General features: G+C 47.5%; 1 protein-coding gene across 1 annotated transcript in view; it reads left to right on the top strand.

The window, feature by feature from the left end:
• Positions 1-17,259, top strand: part of prkd2 (protein kinase D2) — a 121,749-nt gene that overhangs the window by 65,279 nt on the left and 39,211 nt on the right. The window contains exons 2-3 of the mRNA XM_043680868.2: positions 4,412-4,550; positions 15,677-15,808. Coding sequence (XP_043536803.2) covers positions 4,412-4,550; positions 15,677-15,808 — 271 coding nt within the window. The remainder of the gene's footprint in view (positions 1-4,411; positions 4,551-15,676; positions 15,809-17,259) is intronic.

Genomic DNA, 17,259 nt, shown 5'->3' with positions numbered 1-17,259 from the left:
ACCAGAATTAGGCCGTTCAGCCCATCAAGCCTGTTTCCCCCCACCATTGGCTCGAATCAAGGCTGGTTTGATTAGATTACTTACAGTGTGGAAACAAGCCCTTCGGCCCAACACGTCCACACCGACCTGCCGAAGCGCAACCCACCCAGACCCATTCCCCTACATTTACCCTTTCACCTAACACTACGGGCAATTTAGCATGGCCAGTTCACCTAACCTGCACGTTTTTGGACTGTGGGAGGAAACCGGAGCACCCGGAGGAAACCCCCGCAGACACGGGGAGAACGTGCAAACACCACACAGACAGTCGCCTGAGGTGGGAATTGAACCCGGGTCTCTGGCGCTGTGAGCCACCATGCCACCCTTGATTGTGGCCTGAACTCAGTGTTTACTGGCTGCTAACCAACAATCCTCGAGTGGGTTTGTTTTCCGCTGGAGATCAGAAGTGAGGGGGAGAATTTATTGAAGTGTGTAAGGTCCTAAATAATCCTGGCAAGATGTACATGGAAAGGATATTTCCTCCTGCAGTTCAGTCTGCAGTTGGGCGGGAACAGTTTCACATTTGGGTTTAGGGGTGGAGAGGGTCACTCTCAGTATAAAGAAGAGATTTTATTTTTCAAAGGACTAGAACTCTCCACTTCAGAAGGAGCCAGAGGTAGGGTCGTTGAATATTTGAAGGGGAGGCACGTAGATTTCTTGTTGGTTAAAGGAATCGAAGACTATTTGAGTGTTGGCATAAGGTTAACTATCTCTCCCTCGACATCAGCAAAATGAGAGGTGGTTGTTGACTTCAGGAAGCAAGGTGGGACGCACACCCCTATCGACACCAACGGTGGAGAGTGTCAGGTTCCTGGGAGTGACAATCACCAACTATCTGTCTCTGGTCCATCCACAAAGATCAAGAAAGCACGTCTCTCCTTCCTCAGGAGGCTAAGGAAATTCAGCGTGTCTGTAAAGACACTGAGCAATTTTTACAGACGCACCACAGAAAGCAACCTATCTGGATACATCACAGCTTGGTACGGCAGTTACTCTGCCTAATACCATTAGAAACTACAGTAACACATTCGGTCTGTATTACTGCTGGGTGCACTCAGAGAAAACACTGCAGTGCTTCAGGTACACAACACATCAGCTCCTAAACCTCTGTGTCCTTTTCTGTAAAGATCTTTCAACAGGAGCTGATGTTTGAATGCGATTATGTGCTCGGGGAGTGGGACACAGATTAATCAAGTTCTTGGAATGAATTTAAGACTGAGCTGTGGAGGACTTTGTTCTGAGAGTTGAGTGTCTGTGGAACCCCTTGCCACAGAGAGCTGTGGGGGCAGAGTCCTTGTGTATATTTAAGGCTGAGAGAGATTCTTGATTGGTCGGGGAATCGAGGGTGAAGGGAAAGGGAAGGAAAGCGGACGTGAGGAACGTCAGATCGACCATGATCCAATTTGAATGACAGAGCAGGCTGGAACGGGCCGAATGGCCTGCGCCTGTTCCTATTTCATATGGTCTTATAAAACGGGAATAACTTTAATACATATTTTAATTTTGAGTCCGGTTTTTATGATGGAGTAACTTGTTCTCTTCCTCATGTTATTTACTTGAGTATCTCTTTTTTTTAAAAAAAAACTCCAGTTATGAACCGTAAATGAATTTCCTTGTGGAATGTTTAGTGTGGGTAATAAAAATAGTGAAAGGTCCATGTCCGTAAAGCCCCTTAGCAATTTAACCATTGAAAAGATCCTATACATTTCAGCTTGGCATGGCAATCGCTCTGTGGCCCGGTGGCTCAGTGGTTAGCACTGCTGCCTCACAGCACCAGGTTCCCAGGTTTGATTCCCGCCTTGGGTGACTGTCGTCTGTGTGGAGTTTGCACGTTCTCCCCGTGTCTGCGTGGGTTTCCTCCGGGTGCTCCGGTTTCCTCCCACAGTCCAAAACTCTGCAGGTTAGGTGAATTGGCCAGGCTAAATTACCCATAGTGTTAGATGGATCAGTCAGAGGGAAATGGGTCTGGGTGGGTTACTCTTTGGAGGGTTGGTGTGGACTTGTTGGGCCGAAGGGCCTGTTTCCACACTGCAAAGAGCTGAATCCAACGCACAAACCAGCCTCCTATCCATTGAAACCATAAGAGAAAATGCTGGAAAATCTGAGCAGTTCTGGCAGCATCTGTAAGGAGAGAAAAGAGCTGACATTTTGAGTCTAACTGACCCTTTGTCAAAGCTGACAGTTAGACTCGAAACATCAGCTCTTTCTCTCCGTACAGATGCTGCCAGAGCTGCTGAGATTTTCCAGCATTTTCTCTTTTGGTTTCAGATTCCAGCATCCGCAGTAATTTGCTTTCTCCCATCCATTGACTGTCTATACTTCCAGCCGCCTCAGGAAGGCACCCAGCACTGTCTAAGACCCCTGCCACTCCAGTTATAATCTTCCAATATCGGGCAGAAGATACAAACGCTGAAACGCATGTGCCAACAGATTCAAGAACAGCTCTTCCCTGCTGTTGAATGGACCTCTCAAATTTTAAATTAAATGTTGATCTCACTCTTTGCGCACCTTCTCTGCAGCTGAAACACTGTATTCCCTGCCCTGTCCTATCGCCCGAATGCAAAACAGAATTTTTCACTGTGCCTAGGTTCATGTGACAATAATAAATCAAATGAAATCAAAAAGCTGGGATTGGAAATTGAAAAACAAACGCATGGTCTTACTGAATGGTGAAGCTGGGCCGAATGATCTTTGTCTGCTGCTATTTCATATTAGGAGAAAGTGAGGTCTGCAGATGCTGGAGATCAAAGTTGAAACTTTATTGCTGGAACAGCACAGCAGGTCAGGCAACATCCAGGGAACAGGAGATTCGACGTTTCGGGCACAGGCCCTTCTTCAGGAAATTCCTGAAGAAGGGCCTGTGCCCGAAACGTCGAATCTCCTGTTCCCTGGATGCTGCCTGACCTGCTGTGCTGTTCCAGCAATAAAGTTTCAACGCTATTTCATATTAGACAAGCAGGAGGCTGGGAGAACACAGCAAGGCAGGCAGCATCAGGAGGGACAGGCAGGAGGCTGGGAGAACACAGCAAGGCAGGCAGCATCAGGAGGGACAGGCAGGAGGCTGGGGGAACACAGCAAGGCAGGCAGCGTCAGGAGGGACAGGCAGGAGGCTGGGGGAACACAGCAAGGCAGGCAGCGTCAGGAGGGACAGGCAGGAGGCTGGGGGAACACAGCAAGGCAGGCAGCATCAGGAGGGACAGGCAGGAGGCTGGAGGAACACAGCAAGGCAGGCAGCATCAGGAGGGACAGGCAGGAGGCTGGGGGAACACAGCAAGGCAGGCAGCATCAAGAGGGACAGGCAGGAGGCTGGGGGAACACAGCAAGCCAGGCAGGAGGCTGGGGGAACACAGCAAGCCAGACAGGAGGCTGAGAGAACACAGCAAGCCAGGCAGCATCAGGAGGGGGAGAAGTCAATGTCTTGGGTTTCATGTGTCTGTCTGACTCTCCCGTAGATCTCAAATCTGTCTGGGTCAACCTTGGATGTCATCGAGGAGGCACATTCCAAAAAAACACTCTGGTGCAGGGAAGGGATCCTGTGATCTTGTGGATTTGTGGTTGTAAGATTTTAGACCATGAGACATTGCTCACCCGAAAAGTGGGGTCTAAGGGTTCAGAAAAAATAATGAGCAGGATGTTGCCTGAGTTAAAGGTTTTGCATTATAAGGAGAGGCTGCATAGGCTGGGACTGTTTTTCCTGGAGCATCCGAGGCTGAGGAGTGCCCTTACAGAGCTTTATAAAATCATGAGGGGCATGGATAGGGTGAATAGACAAGATCCTTTCCCTGGGGTGGGGGAATCCAGAGCTGGAGGGCATAGGTTTAGGATGAGAGGGGAAAGATTTAAAAAGGACATAAGGGGCAACCTTTTCACACAGAGGGTGGTGCGTGAATGGAATGAGCTGCCGGAGGGAAGTGGTGGAGGCTGGTACAATTACAACAATTAAAAGGCATCTGGATGGTTATATCAATAGGAAGGGTTTGGATGGATATGGGCTAAGTGCTGGCAAATGGGACTAGATTAATTTAGAATATCTGGCCTGCATAGACAAGTTGGACCGAAGGGTTCATCTCTGATTATGACTCTAAAGAATATTAGTAAACTAGATTGGCTGATTGCCAGAAACAGCCTGCTATCGTTAGACTCTTGATTACAGATTTCTTTTTGTTAAAGCTTGAACTCCAATTCCATCTGCTGTGGTGGGATTCAGACCTCACTCCCCAGACCATTAGCTGGGTCGGCGGATTAATAGTCCAGGAACAAAACCTCTATACCATGGTGATGCAGTGATGTAAGTGCAGAGGGGGCTATGCTCTGTACAGAACCCCCCTAAGTTCCTGAAAGTCTGATCTGTTGTGTCCTGGTTTCTGTCCAGTTCCCAGAATGCGGCTTCTATGGAATGTACGACAAAATCCTCCTCTTCAGACACAACCCGACCTCGGACAATATCCTGCAGCTGGTGAAATCTGGGCACGATATCCAGGAAGGAGACCTGATTGAAGTTGTGTTATCGGGTGAGAGCCAATGGCATCTGTGTCTCCGTCTGTGTCTGTGTGTGTGTGTGTGGCCCTCCCTCTGTTTCCTCTTCCCTTCCCTTGTCCCCTTATCCCCTCCTTGCTCTTCCCTTCTTTCCTCCTGCCCCCTTCTCTCTCCCTCCGCCCATCCTCTTCACCCACGCTCGCCTCATCTCTCTCTGCCCACCCTTCTCCACCCACCATTGTCCCCCTTCTCTCTCTTTCCCCAAATTTGCCCATCCTCGCTCCCCTTCTCCCTTTTTCCCCCTCCTCCCCACCCTTATCCCCCCTGTCCTCACACTAGCCCATCTTTCCCTCTCCTATTATCCACTGCCCTGGCTCCTTGGGGCGTTTAATATCACTGGGTGTTTGAGATTGAGCTCATTAAGCCACTCCATCTAGAATGTTACCGCTGCGCTAAATCATTGCATTGTGTACCCAGGCATGACGTGGCAATTGCTGAAAAACAGGCTAATGCTCCAAATTAATTAAACCACGTTACCTCCCCTCAGTAATGGATTATCATTATTTATTGCTGCCATTCACATTATTCAAATAAATGGGGTAGCACGGTGGCTCGGTGGTTAGCACTGGTGCCTCACAGCGCCAGGATCCCAGGTTCGATTCCAGCCTTGGGTGACTGTCTGTCTGTGTGGAGTTTGCACGTTCTCCCAGTGTCTGCGTGGGTTTCCTCCGGGTGCTCCGGTTTCCTCCCACAGTCCAAAGATGTGCAGGTCAGCTGATTTGGCCACGCTAAATTGCCCAAAGGGTTAGGTGCATTAGTTAAAGGGAAATGGGTCTGGGTGGGTTACTCGTCGGAGGGTTGACTTGTTGGGCCGAAGGGCCTGTTTCCACGCTGTAGGAGATCTAATCAAATCTAATCATAAAGCAGTCCTGCTCCGTCTCAATTATGCATCCCTCTACCAATGTCACGGTGATGAATGATCTCATTGCTGTTTGTGGCGTTCTGCTGTGGACAAACTGTCTACAGCAGTTCCGATGTTACAGCACTTTCTCATTGTTATCTGTATTGTTTATTGGGACGTTGAGATTCTGAAAGGAGCTGGTGCAAAAGTTGGTCGTGTTTGCGATGCATGAGCCTGGCTTTCGTGTTATAGAACTCGAGATCCTTCGTTCGATAAGATTGTCTGATTGTGGCTGCTTTCCTGCTTTTACCTCTGCCCCTGATAGCCCTTGCCACACTCCTGTCTCTATCAAAAAGAAAGTCTGTCAATCAGCCTTGAGTATTTTCAATGCCGCAGCCCCTGCTGCTCTCGTTGGGAGAGAATTGCAAATAATGATGATTCTCGGTAAGAAGGTTAACACTTCTTATGTCTGTCATAAATGAGTGGTCCCTTGGATCTCCACCAACTATTTCTAGATTTCCTTTAAAAAGAGAAAGTGTTGTCTGCAACTTTTTGTCAGTTCGTAGAATCCCCACAGTGTGGAAACAGGCCCAACAAGACCACACTCAGAAGAGTATCCCACCCAGACCCATTCCCGTTACCCTATTTCTCTCCATTTACTCCTGACTAATGCACCTAACCTACACATCCCTGAACACTATGGGTAATTCAGCCTAACCTGCACATCTTTGGACTGTGGGAGGAAACCGGAGCAAACCCACGCAGACACAGGGAGAACGTGCAAACGCCACACAGACAGTCGCCCGACGCTGGAATCGAACCCAGGTCCCTGGCACTGTGAGGCAGCAGGGCTAACCATTGAGCCACCATGCCGTCCCGTGTTGTTGAGCAAAAGCAGGCCCCTACACAAATGTAGTTTTTGTTTTGAATTGTGGACTGAAATCAGAAAAAAGCAGTTTTGCAAATCCCAGCATGACTGGACGATTGTATGTTTTGAAATAAGTAGGCTGGTGCTCATTGCAAGTGTTGCTTACACAGCTGCATGTTCAAGTAATGGTGGGTGTGTAGTTCCCAGTTTAGATCAGAGTGGTGCTGGAAAAGCTCAGCAGGTCAGGCAGCATCTGAGGAGCAGGAAAATCAACGTTTCGGGCAAAAGCCCTTCATCAGGAATGGAAGCTGATGAAGGGCTTTTGCCCGAAATGTCAATTTTCCTGCTCGGATGCGGCCTGATCTGCTGTGCTTTTCCAGCACCACTCTGATCTAAAGTCTGGTTTCCAGCATCTGCAGTCCTCACTTTTGCCTCATGTAGTTCGCAGGCAAACTGAAGTGGTTTTGTACAGATGGAGTCGTAGAGTTATGCAGTACGGAAACACTCTCTTTGGTCCAACTCAACTCTGCCAACCAGATCTCTTAAATAAATCCAGTCCCATTTACCAGCACTTGGTACAAGAGTCCAAGCAGATCTGGTGAACAGGAACCACAGAAATGTCTTCCTGGTCTTTACCTCCATCCATAACCCCATTTCTTTTCCCCAGTGGGGGAAATTTGTAAGAGAATTAAAGTTCTAATTAGCGAAGCTATATGTTGATGGTTTGCCTCTAATTAGAGTCTTTAAATACAAAAACCTGCCCTTTCTGTCAACCAGGCTGGAAAGCCAGCAAATTAGGGAATCCTTGCATGCTGTTTAAAGTCTGTCACTTTTGTGACGATTCCAGAATACGTAAATTGTATCCTGGTTCTTATAGTCTTATTAGACCGGAATAGCTTTAATATATTATTTCAATTTCATGTCAGGTTTCTGTGATGGAGTAACTTGTTCTTTCTCTCCTTATTTACTTGAGCATCTTTTATTTTTAAAGAAAATACCTCCAGATATGAACTATAAACGAATTTTCCTGTGGAATCTTTAGTGTGGGCAATAAAAATAGTGAAAAGTGCAAATGGGAAATGATTTGCAAGGATTAAGGCAGCATAGAGTGAGAGAGGACTGCAGAGATCAGAGTTGGAGTGTGTTGCTGGAAAAGCACAGCAGGTCAGGCAGCATCCGAGGAGCAGGAGCGTCGATATTTCAGGCATAAGCCCTTCATCAGGAATTCCTGGTGAAGAGAGAGAGAGATGGGCCAAGGCTTTGTCTGGAACATCTCCTGCATTCACTGTTTGGGATACAAGAAGAGATTTTCCTGGGATGGTGATGGTTAGCACGAGGGGACATAGCTTTAAATTGAGGGGTGATAGATATAGGGCAGATCTCAGAGGTAAGTTCTTTACACAGAGAGCAGTAGGGACATGGAACATACTGCTTGCAGCAGTAGTCGAGTCGCCAACTTTAAATGGTCATTAGATAAACATATGGATGATAATGGAACAGTGTAGGTTAGATGGGTTTCAGATTGGTTCCACTGGTCAGTGCAACATCGAGAGCTGAAGCTGTGCTGTAATGTTCTATGAGGGTGAAAATGGGTGCAGCAATTTGAGGTTAGTGTAGACAGCTTCAAGTGAAAGTTTGATAGACACGAGGGAGAAGGGGAGTGGAGGATGTGGTATGGGAATTGTGGAGCAGATTGGCTTGTCCCTTCACCGTACGGTCTATTTAATTCTGACTGGGCTGGGAAGGGGGAGGTTTGTATTCAGCTGCAGATCGCTCGCTGTGCGGCAGGAAGTCGGTGCTTCCTCCACCTTGTGGTTTGTTTGCTGCTTACTCTGCAAGTTAGACTGTGCTCTTTCTGCTTAGGGCAATGCTCTGGGTGACAGCGGGGCTGTACACAGAGGAACTTGATGAAAAAGTCCCCCCCCCAGCCCAGAGCCACAGGATTGACCAACTGTGGCAGAGTAGGAAGGTACAGAAAAGTTTTACCAGGATGTTGCTGAGACTGGAGGGTTTGTGTTATAAGAAGACACTGGGACTTTTTTCACTGGAGCGTCAGAGACCGAGGGCTGACCTTCTAGAGGAGGATACAGTTATGAGGGGCATGGATAGGGTGAATAATCGAGGTCTTTTCCCCAGGGTGGCGGAAGATTTAAAAGGGACCTGAGGGGCAACTTTTTCACGCAGAGGGTGGTGCGTGTGTGGAACGAACTACCAGGGGAAGTGGTGGAGGCTGCTACAATTACAATATTTAAAAGATATTTGCTCAGATACATGAATAGGAAAGGGTTAGAGGCCAAATGTAGGCAAATGGGACTAGTTCAGTTGGGAAATCTGGTCGGCATGGACAGGTTGGACCAAAGGGGACTGTTACTGTGCTCTGTGACACTCTCTCCCAGTCTGGGCTATTTTAACTGTGTGGTGAAAGCAGTATTGTGGGCTATGCTGGAGTAAAACTGGGAGTAGGTGATGGAGAGGAGTAGGGATTGAAGCGGAATTCGAGCTAAAGCCCTTTTGAGTTCCAAAACGCGCCGATATCTTGCTGTCCAATATCATTGCTTCAAAGAATACTGGACTGACTGGGATCAGTGATGACGAAAAGTTTATATTTTACACTTTTCAAGACAAGAATGCTCAGCTATCGTCCACCTGTTGTGGTCATGGCGTTGCTCAGGAATTCATCACAAAGATTTCTTTTTCAAAAAATATCTTTATGAAGTGGCAAGTCAGAAACTTTGCATTTATGTAGCAGCTTTTGCAACCTCTGAAAGGCTTTGCACCAACGCAGCCCATTCTGATGCAGAGTTGCTGTGGTTATGCAGAAAATGCAGCAGCCAATTTTTTTGTTTTGACACACCGCTCCCTCCACTCCGAGCAATGTTATAAATTTCTTTTTGTTTGTTGAGCAATTCAGTGCTGGCCAAAACACAACCCTCCCTTGTTCCTTGTAGAACATCACTCCCACTCCTCCAAGGACTTGCAAATCCTGGGCCGCATCCACCGCCAAATCCTAGCTACTCTATAACTGGAGGGAGAATGCCTCATCTTCCACCTTGAGATGCTCCAACCATACAGGATCAATGTCGATTTCACCTGTTGCCTCATTTTCCCACCACCCACCTCATCCAAGATCCAACTGTCCAACACAGCACTGCCCTCTTGAACAGTCTTACCTGTCCATCTTCCTTCCCACCTATCCACTCCACCCTATCACCATCACCCCCATCTTCATCAGTGCTAACCACTGAGCCACCGTGCTGCCCATCCCATTGCCATCAACAATGTTACCTCGAGGTTGCTTGCGCGCGCTCTCTCGTGCACGCTCTGTCTCTCGCGCTCTCTCTCTCATCACTCAAGGGAGTAAGAGGAACTGATCTCCGGCGATGTCTAAGCAGAGCCTGAACCTCTTGACGTGCTGGAGATGAATCCAATCACACTGGAGGGGAGAGCTGGCTGTGGGTTGTGCATGTCATGGTGCTGCAAGTAGCAATGGAAATGTTCCTCCATCATCTTCTTATGGCAGCTAAGAGTGACATTTTAGTCAGAAAGTTCTTTTGAACTCTACTGTATCTAACCCTGTGCTGTCCCTGTCCTGGGAGTGTTTGATGGGGACAGTGTAGAGGGAACTTTACTCTGTATCTAACCCTGTGCTGTCCCTGTCCTGGGAGTGTTTGATGGGGACAGTGTAGAGGGAGCTTTGCTCTGTATCTAAGCCTGTGCTGTCCCTGTCCTGGGAGTGTTTGATAGGGGACAGTGTAGAGGGAACTTTACTCTGTATCTAACCCTGTGCTGTCCCTGTCCTGGGAGTGTTTGATGAGGACAGTGTAGAGGGAGCTTTACTCTGTATCTAACCCCGTGCTGTCCCTGTCCTGGGAGTGTTTGATGGGGGACAGTGTAGAGGAAACTTTACTCTGTATCTAAGCCAGTGCTATACCTGTCCTGGGAAAGCTGCACAATAACAGTCTGTACTTGTGGAATAAAGAACCAGTTGTTCCATGTCCTCATGGAGTTAATTCAGAAACGATCTCTCTGTCTTTTGTCTGTGAGCTAATGACGCTGATTCCCAGATGGGCAGCACGTGCTAACTGCGCAGTGAGGAGCTCTGTTTACTCAGCGAGAGTTTGCAACAGACTGATGCCAAGTGGAATAAAAGAGTCTTTCTTCCTTTCACCTTCTCCTGTTCTCCTGCTGTGTCATTGCCAGGAGTGAGCTCATGTTTTTTTATTTTTTTTTGTGCTCATTGGGGCGATTTTTGGAATGCGGATGATATCTCTCCAACCTCGTTCAACAGAGTTCACAAATCAATAAATGTTTCTTGTTCACACTGTGTGTGTGTGTGTGTGTGTGTGTGTGTGTGTGTGTGTGTGTGTGTGTGTGTGTGTGTGTGTGTGTGTCTGTCTGTCTGTCTGTCTGTCTGTCTCTTTTTTATTATCTCCCTCACCCCTTCAAAAAAAACCTGCAGTACCCTTTCTTTCCTTTTTTTTTGATGCTTGTTCCTTAAAACATACTCTTGACTGGGTGCCCCATGTAGAATGCTTTTATTAGTTTGAGTGCAGATGAGGAATAGTAGGAACAACAAATTACCAGTGGGAGTAGTTATGGGTCTCCTAAATGTTTCTTGGAGAAAGATGGTCAAACAGCAGAGGAATAGGAAGATTCCAGGGAAGCCAGTCTAACCTTACAGGCACCGGGCAAAGTAAGATTTCACATACTTGGACTAAATCTGTTTGCAACATTATTTACCCAGAATAGATGGGCCTAGGAATGACAGATGGAGTGTAATTTAGATAAGCTGCATTTGGTGCTGCATTTTGGAAAGGCACATCAAGTCAGGACTTACACACTTAATGGTAAGGTCCAGGGGAGTGTTGCAAGACAAAGAGACCGTGGAGTGCAGGTTCATCGTTCCTTGAAGGTAGAGTCGCGCAGGTAGGTAGGACAGTAAAGAAATGACTTTATTGGTCATTGCATTGAGTATGGGTCTTGGGAGGTCATGTTGCAGCTGTTCAGGACCTTGTTTAGACAACTTTTAGAATACTGCATTCAGTTCTGGTCTCCTCACCATAGGAAGGATGTTAAACTTGAAAGGGTTCAGAAAAGATTTACAAGGAAGTTGTCAGGTTTGGAGGGTTTGAGCTATAGGGAGAGGCTGAATAGGCTGGGGCTGTTTTCCCTGGAGCGTTGGAGACCTTATAGAGGTTTACAAAATCATGAGGGGCATGGATAGGGTAAATAGACAAAGTCTCTTCCCTTGGGTGGTGGAGTCCAGAACTAGAGAGCATAGGTTTAGGGTGAGAGGGGAAAGATATAAAAGAGACCTAAGGGGCAGCTTTTTCACACAGAGGGTGGTACGGGTATGGAATGAGCTGCCAGAGGAAGTGGTAGAGGCTGGTACAATTACAGCATTTAAAAGGCATTAGGATGGGTATATGATTAGGAAGGGTTTGGAGGGATATGGGCCGGGTGCTGGCAGGTGGGACTAGATTGGGTTGGGATATCTGGTCGGCATAGACGAGTTTGACCAAAGGGTCTGTTTCCGTGCTGTACATCTCTATGACTCTGTCTAGCATGTCAAAAGATGTAACTTTGGTAACACATTCCCAGTTAACTAACCCAGTATGGCATCCAGTTGCATGATTGTCTGGCCCACAGTATCCAGTCTGGGTGTGTGGAAGAGTTACTGACTTGGTCAACAGTCTTCTGGTCCCAGGACAACATTGGCCTGATTAGAGGAAAGTGCAAACACCTACAGGCAGTGTCAAGACTCAGACAAGGGACTCACTTGCATGTGTTAAAATAGCCACAATGTAGGATAAAGTTTTCAAGAAGAAATCGATGCTTGTAGTGTGGAATCCAGCCATTTGGCCCATTGAATCCATGCCAACCCTCCAAAGAGCATCCTACTCAGCCCCACTCCTGTAGCCATGGCCAATCCAACCCAGCTTGTACACCTTCGGACTGTGGGGGGAAACCGGAGCACTCGGAGGAATCTCCTGCAGACACTGGGCGAATGTGCAAACTCCACACAGTTGCCTGAGGCTGGAATCGAACCCGGGTCCCTGGCACTGTGAGGTAGCAGTGCTAACCACTGAGCCACCGTGCCACCCACATACAACCTGCCTGTATAATACCAGGACAACACTTTTTTTCCTCATGGACCTTACAGCGCAGAAAGAGGCCATTCAGCCCATCTTGCCTGCACAAATTGACAAAGGTCTGATGATACTGTTCCCATTTTCCAACTCTGTGCTGGCCAAATGTTATGCAAGGTTATGACCCTTGCAAAGCACCTTTTTGGCAGTGACTCCAACCATCTTGAGTAAAAAATAAAGTCTGAACTCTCCTCTTAGCCTCCTCCTTACTTTAAAGCTATGGCTCGCCATTTAATGACCCTGATCTCCCCTCCCTCGTCAGCCAGGGAGATATCTCATCCAGGCCTGGGGAGTTGTCAGTATAGGAGAAAGTGAGGTCTGCAGATGCTGGAGATCAAAGTTGAAACTTTATTGCTGGAACAGCACAGCAGGTCAGGCAGCATCCAGGGAACAGGAGATTCGACGTTTCGGGCACAGGCCCTTCTTCAGGAATGAGCAGAGAGTGTTCAGCAGGAGAAGATAAAAGGTAGGGAGGAGGGACTTGGAGGAGGGGCGTTGGAAATGTGATAGGTGGAAAGAGGTCAAGGTGAGGGTGATAGGTCGGAGTAGGATGGAGGCGGAGAGGTCAAGAAGAAGACTGCAGGTCAGGAAGGCGGTGCCGGGCTGGAGGGATTCGGCTGAGACAAGGTGGGGGGAGGGGGGATGAAGAAACTGGTGAAGTCCAATGTGGTTGGAGGGTTCCCAGTCGGAAGATAAGACGCTCCTCCTCCGACCGTCGCATTGTTGTGGTTTGGCGGTGGATGAGTCCAATGACCTGCATATCCTCGGTGGAGTGGGAGGGGGAGTTGAAATGCTGTGCTACAGGGTGGTTGGGTTGGTTCGTCCGGGTGGCCCAGAGGTGCTCTCTGAATCGCTCCGCAAGTAGGCGGCCTGTCTCCCCAATATAGAGGAGGCCACACCGGCTGCAGCGGATGCAGTAGATGATGTGGGTGGAGGTGCAGGTGAATCTGTGGCGGATATGGAAGTTTCCTTTGGGGCCTTGGAGAGAAGTGAGGGGGGAGGTGTGGGCGCAAGTGTTGCACCTCCTGCGGTTGCAAGGGAAGGTGCCGGGAGTGGAGGTTGGGTCGGTGGGGGGTGTGGATCTGACAAGGAAGTCGCGGAGGGAGTGGTCTCTATGGAAAGCTGATAGGGGAGGGGAGGGAAATATATCCTTGGTGCTGGGTTCTGTTTGTCTGGTTGTCAGTATAGCCTCTCTCTTTGTTAACTTCTCCTCCTCTTTCACAGTCCTGAATTGAATTTATTGTCTCGTGTACCGAGGCACAGTGAAAGGCTTTGTCTTGCGAGCAATACAGGCAAACCACACAGTTAAGTAGCATACATAGTAAATAATAGGGAAACAGAGGCAAAAACAAAAACACAGGTACAGGGGAATGTTAAGATTTTGTGAGTCCATTCAGTAATCTAGCAACAGTAAGATGGAAACTGTTATGAAACCGGCTGGTGCGTGTGTTCAGGCTTCTATACCTTCTCCTCAATGGTAGATGTTGTAGAAAAACATTGCCAGGGTGGGATGGATGTTTGAGAACGCAGGTGGCCTTTCCTTGACGGTGGGCCTGGTAGATGGATTCTATAGATGGGAGGTTGGCCTTTGTGATTGTCCGAGTTCACCACACTCTGTTCTGCACCCTGATGTCTATACCAACGCCATCCTTTTCCATTGTGAAGACTGATGCAAAGTACTCATTGAGGGCACGCATCATCTCTATGGTTCCTAATGGAGCCTACACTTTTCCCAACGTACCTACCATGTACGTCTGCTGTATTCTCCTTCAGTGCTTCTCATCCACTTGGACCAAGTTGGGTTTCATCTTTCCTCTTTTCACTGTGCCCCAGTAAATGTGATAATAATAAATCAAGTCAGATCAATGATTGGTTTGGATACAAAGAACAGCGTGGAGTGACCAAAGTTAATTAGGCAGGAAGAGTTAGATTCAAAGACATTCGCTAGGAGTGTAAATGGATAGCAAGGCATTTGAAAAGGAAAAGAGAAACTCCATGTTAGTCTACGAGAGAGTGATTATAGGGAGTTAATAAGGAAGTAGGTGGATGAATAATCAACTAGTTTGCTTCCGCCTTCATTCTTGAGAATACAGAAGAATGCTAGAAATGGCTGTAAATCAAGAGTTGAAAGAGAGAGGGGAACTGAGTAAAATTTACAAGGGAAGTGGTGCTAACCAAACCAGATGTAGCTGGATTGATAAGCGTCTGGGTCTTAGTGGACTTCATCTGAGGGGTTTTGGAGAAAAAGAAGTGAGGTAATAGATGGTGTTAGTTTTCCAAAATTCCCCCGATTCAGGGAATGCTCTCATCGGACTGGGAAGAAGCAAACATGAGTCATCTACTCATTGACATCTGCTCATGTGGAAGGTGTTAGATGTGTACTTTGTTTGGAGATGTTGGAAGAGTCCACATATGGTTTTGCTGGAGGGGGATCGGGCTTAACCAATTTAATTGATTTATTTGAATGAGGAGCAGAGGCTATGAATAAAGGGGAGTCTGTTGCCATGGTACACTTGAATTTTCAGAAGGTGTTCAATATGCTAACCCAGCGAAGGCTGATCCAAATATCAAAGCACATGGTGTAGGGGGTAATATATATTTGCAAGCCCTGAGGGATCTGTGCTGTAACATTGGAATTTTACAATTGACGTCAATGACTTGGAAGAGGGCAGTGAAGGGCATAGCAGCCAAATGCACAGATGGCACCAAGAGAGATAGGAAGAAATGTTGTGAAGAAATCATATGGACATTACTGACCAATACGAGAGGCTGAGTGAGCGAGCAGGGATACAGTGTGGGAAAATGTGAAGTTATTCATTTCATCAGGAAGAACAAAGTAGAGTACTACTTTAAATGGAGAATGACTGTAGAATTCTGAGGTGCAAAGGGATTTAAGTGTTCTGGTGCCCAGATTATGAAAGGTTTCTGTGCAAGAACATCGTGGGATGTTGTCCTTCATTATGAGAGGAGTTGAAGATAAATCCAAGCATGTTATGCAGGGCGAGACCACGTCTTGAATATTCTGTGCGGTTTGTTGTCAAAGATTTCCTACAGTGTGGGAACAGGCTGGAGCAGAGGATATTCAAAATGGAATAGGTGCATTCCTAATCACAGTGAAGGTAGTTTGCAGAGTTCTGCCATCTGGGGGTCCGCAGGGAGGTATTCTGTCCTGGAATAGTCTGCAAAGCTGCTCTGCACTTGTCTTAGAGAATTCACGTTGATTTCCTCCTTTGTCTTTTTAAGGTGCTGCAACTTTTGAGGATTTCCAGATTCGCCCACATGCCCTGAATGTGCACTCGTACCGCGCGCCAGCGTTCTGTGACCATTGTGGCGAGATGCTGTTCGGGCTGGTGAGACAGGGACTGAAGTGTGACGGTAAGAACACACCCATTTCCTTTCTGCAGCACAGTTTCCAGACTTCCAGGCTAGGCTGAAGCTGTCCAACTGCGCTGGGTTTCTGGATGTGCAGGTTAGGTGAATTGGCCGTGCTAAATTGCCCGTAGTGTGACAGGGTGAATGTAGGGGAATGGGTCTGGGTGGGTTGCTCTTCGGAGGGTCGGTGTGGACTTGTTGGGCCAAGGGGCCTGTTTCCACACTGCAAGTAATCTAATCTAATCTAATCTAAGCAAGTGTCTCAGCTGGCTATTCAACAACGCTGGCATCATCCCTCTGATAGTTTCCTTCCACACAAATGGCACTCCCTTTCACCAGAACACAGCATGCATGACCTAGGTTTAGAGACAGAGTAAAGCTGCTGCTGCTTTCTAAACCGAAAGTAAAGCTCTCTCTACACTGTCCCTGATAAAACACCCAGGAAAGGGATAGCACAGGGTTAGATACAGAGTAAAGCTCCCTCTGCACTGTCCCCCATCTAAAACTCCCAGGACAGGGCCAGCACGGGGTTAGATACAGGGTAAAGCTCCCTCTACACTGTCCCCCCCCATCAAACACTCCCAGGACAGGGACAGCACAGGGTTAGATACAGAGTAAAGCTCCCTCTGCACTGCCCCCCATCAAACACTCCCAGGACAGGGACAGCACAGGGTTAGATGCAGAGTAAAGCTCCCTCTACACTGTCCCCATCAAACACTCCCAGGACAGGGACAGCACGGGGTTAGATACAGGGTAAAGCTCCATCTACACTGTCCCCCCCATCAAACACTCCCAGGTGAGGGACAGCACAGGGTTAGATGCAGAGTAAAGTTCCTTCTACACTGTTCCCCATCAAACACTCTCAGGACAGGGACAGCACGTTTTTCTGTAATGTAGCTTTCTTTCTACAGAAGTTCAAACAGTTGAAGGGGAAAGAGTTGGAAATCCTGAACATAGAGATGTACAGCACAGAAACAGACCCTTCGGTCCTACTCCTCCATGCTGACCACATGTCCTAAATAAATCTCATCCATTTGCTGGCATTTGGCCCATATCCCTCTCAACCCTTCCTATTCATCTACCCATCCAGGTGCCCTTTAACTGTTGTAATTGTACCAGCCTCTACCACTTCCTCTGGCAGCTTGTGTTTTGGAGAACAAAGTTAATTGCTACCATTATTTGGAAACTTTGGTTCTGAAGTGAACAGGACTACATATTTGATTTATTTCTATCCTCTGTGGTATGGAGGGAAGAGCAGTTTTACTTTCATTTTTGAGTTTTGAATGTGGTACCATGTTGTGTGAGAATTTGTTGTGACGTAGCCTTTACGACCTATGAGGTCAATAGTTCTGTGCATTGAGTAACGAGTAGAGAAGATGAAAAATCTATTGCCATAATCCTAGGTAATATAATTATTCCTCAACCGCTCAGATCCCAGTCTGGGAAATCCAGCT

The sequence above is a fragment of the Chiloscyllium plagiosum genome, unplaced genomic scaffold, assembly GCF_037043375.1.
Source record: "Chiloscyllium plagiosum isolate Xiang-an unplaced genomic scaffold, Cpla_swu_hap1 HiC_scaffold_47, whole genome shotgun sequence".
Classification (NCBI taxonomy): Eukaryota; Metazoa; Chordata; class Chondrichthyes; order Orectolobiformes; family Hemiscylliidae; genus Chiloscyllium; species Chiloscyllium plagiosum.
Note: the sequence above shows the minus strand (reverse complement) of the source record. Positions and strands in the feature narration are given on the sequence as shown.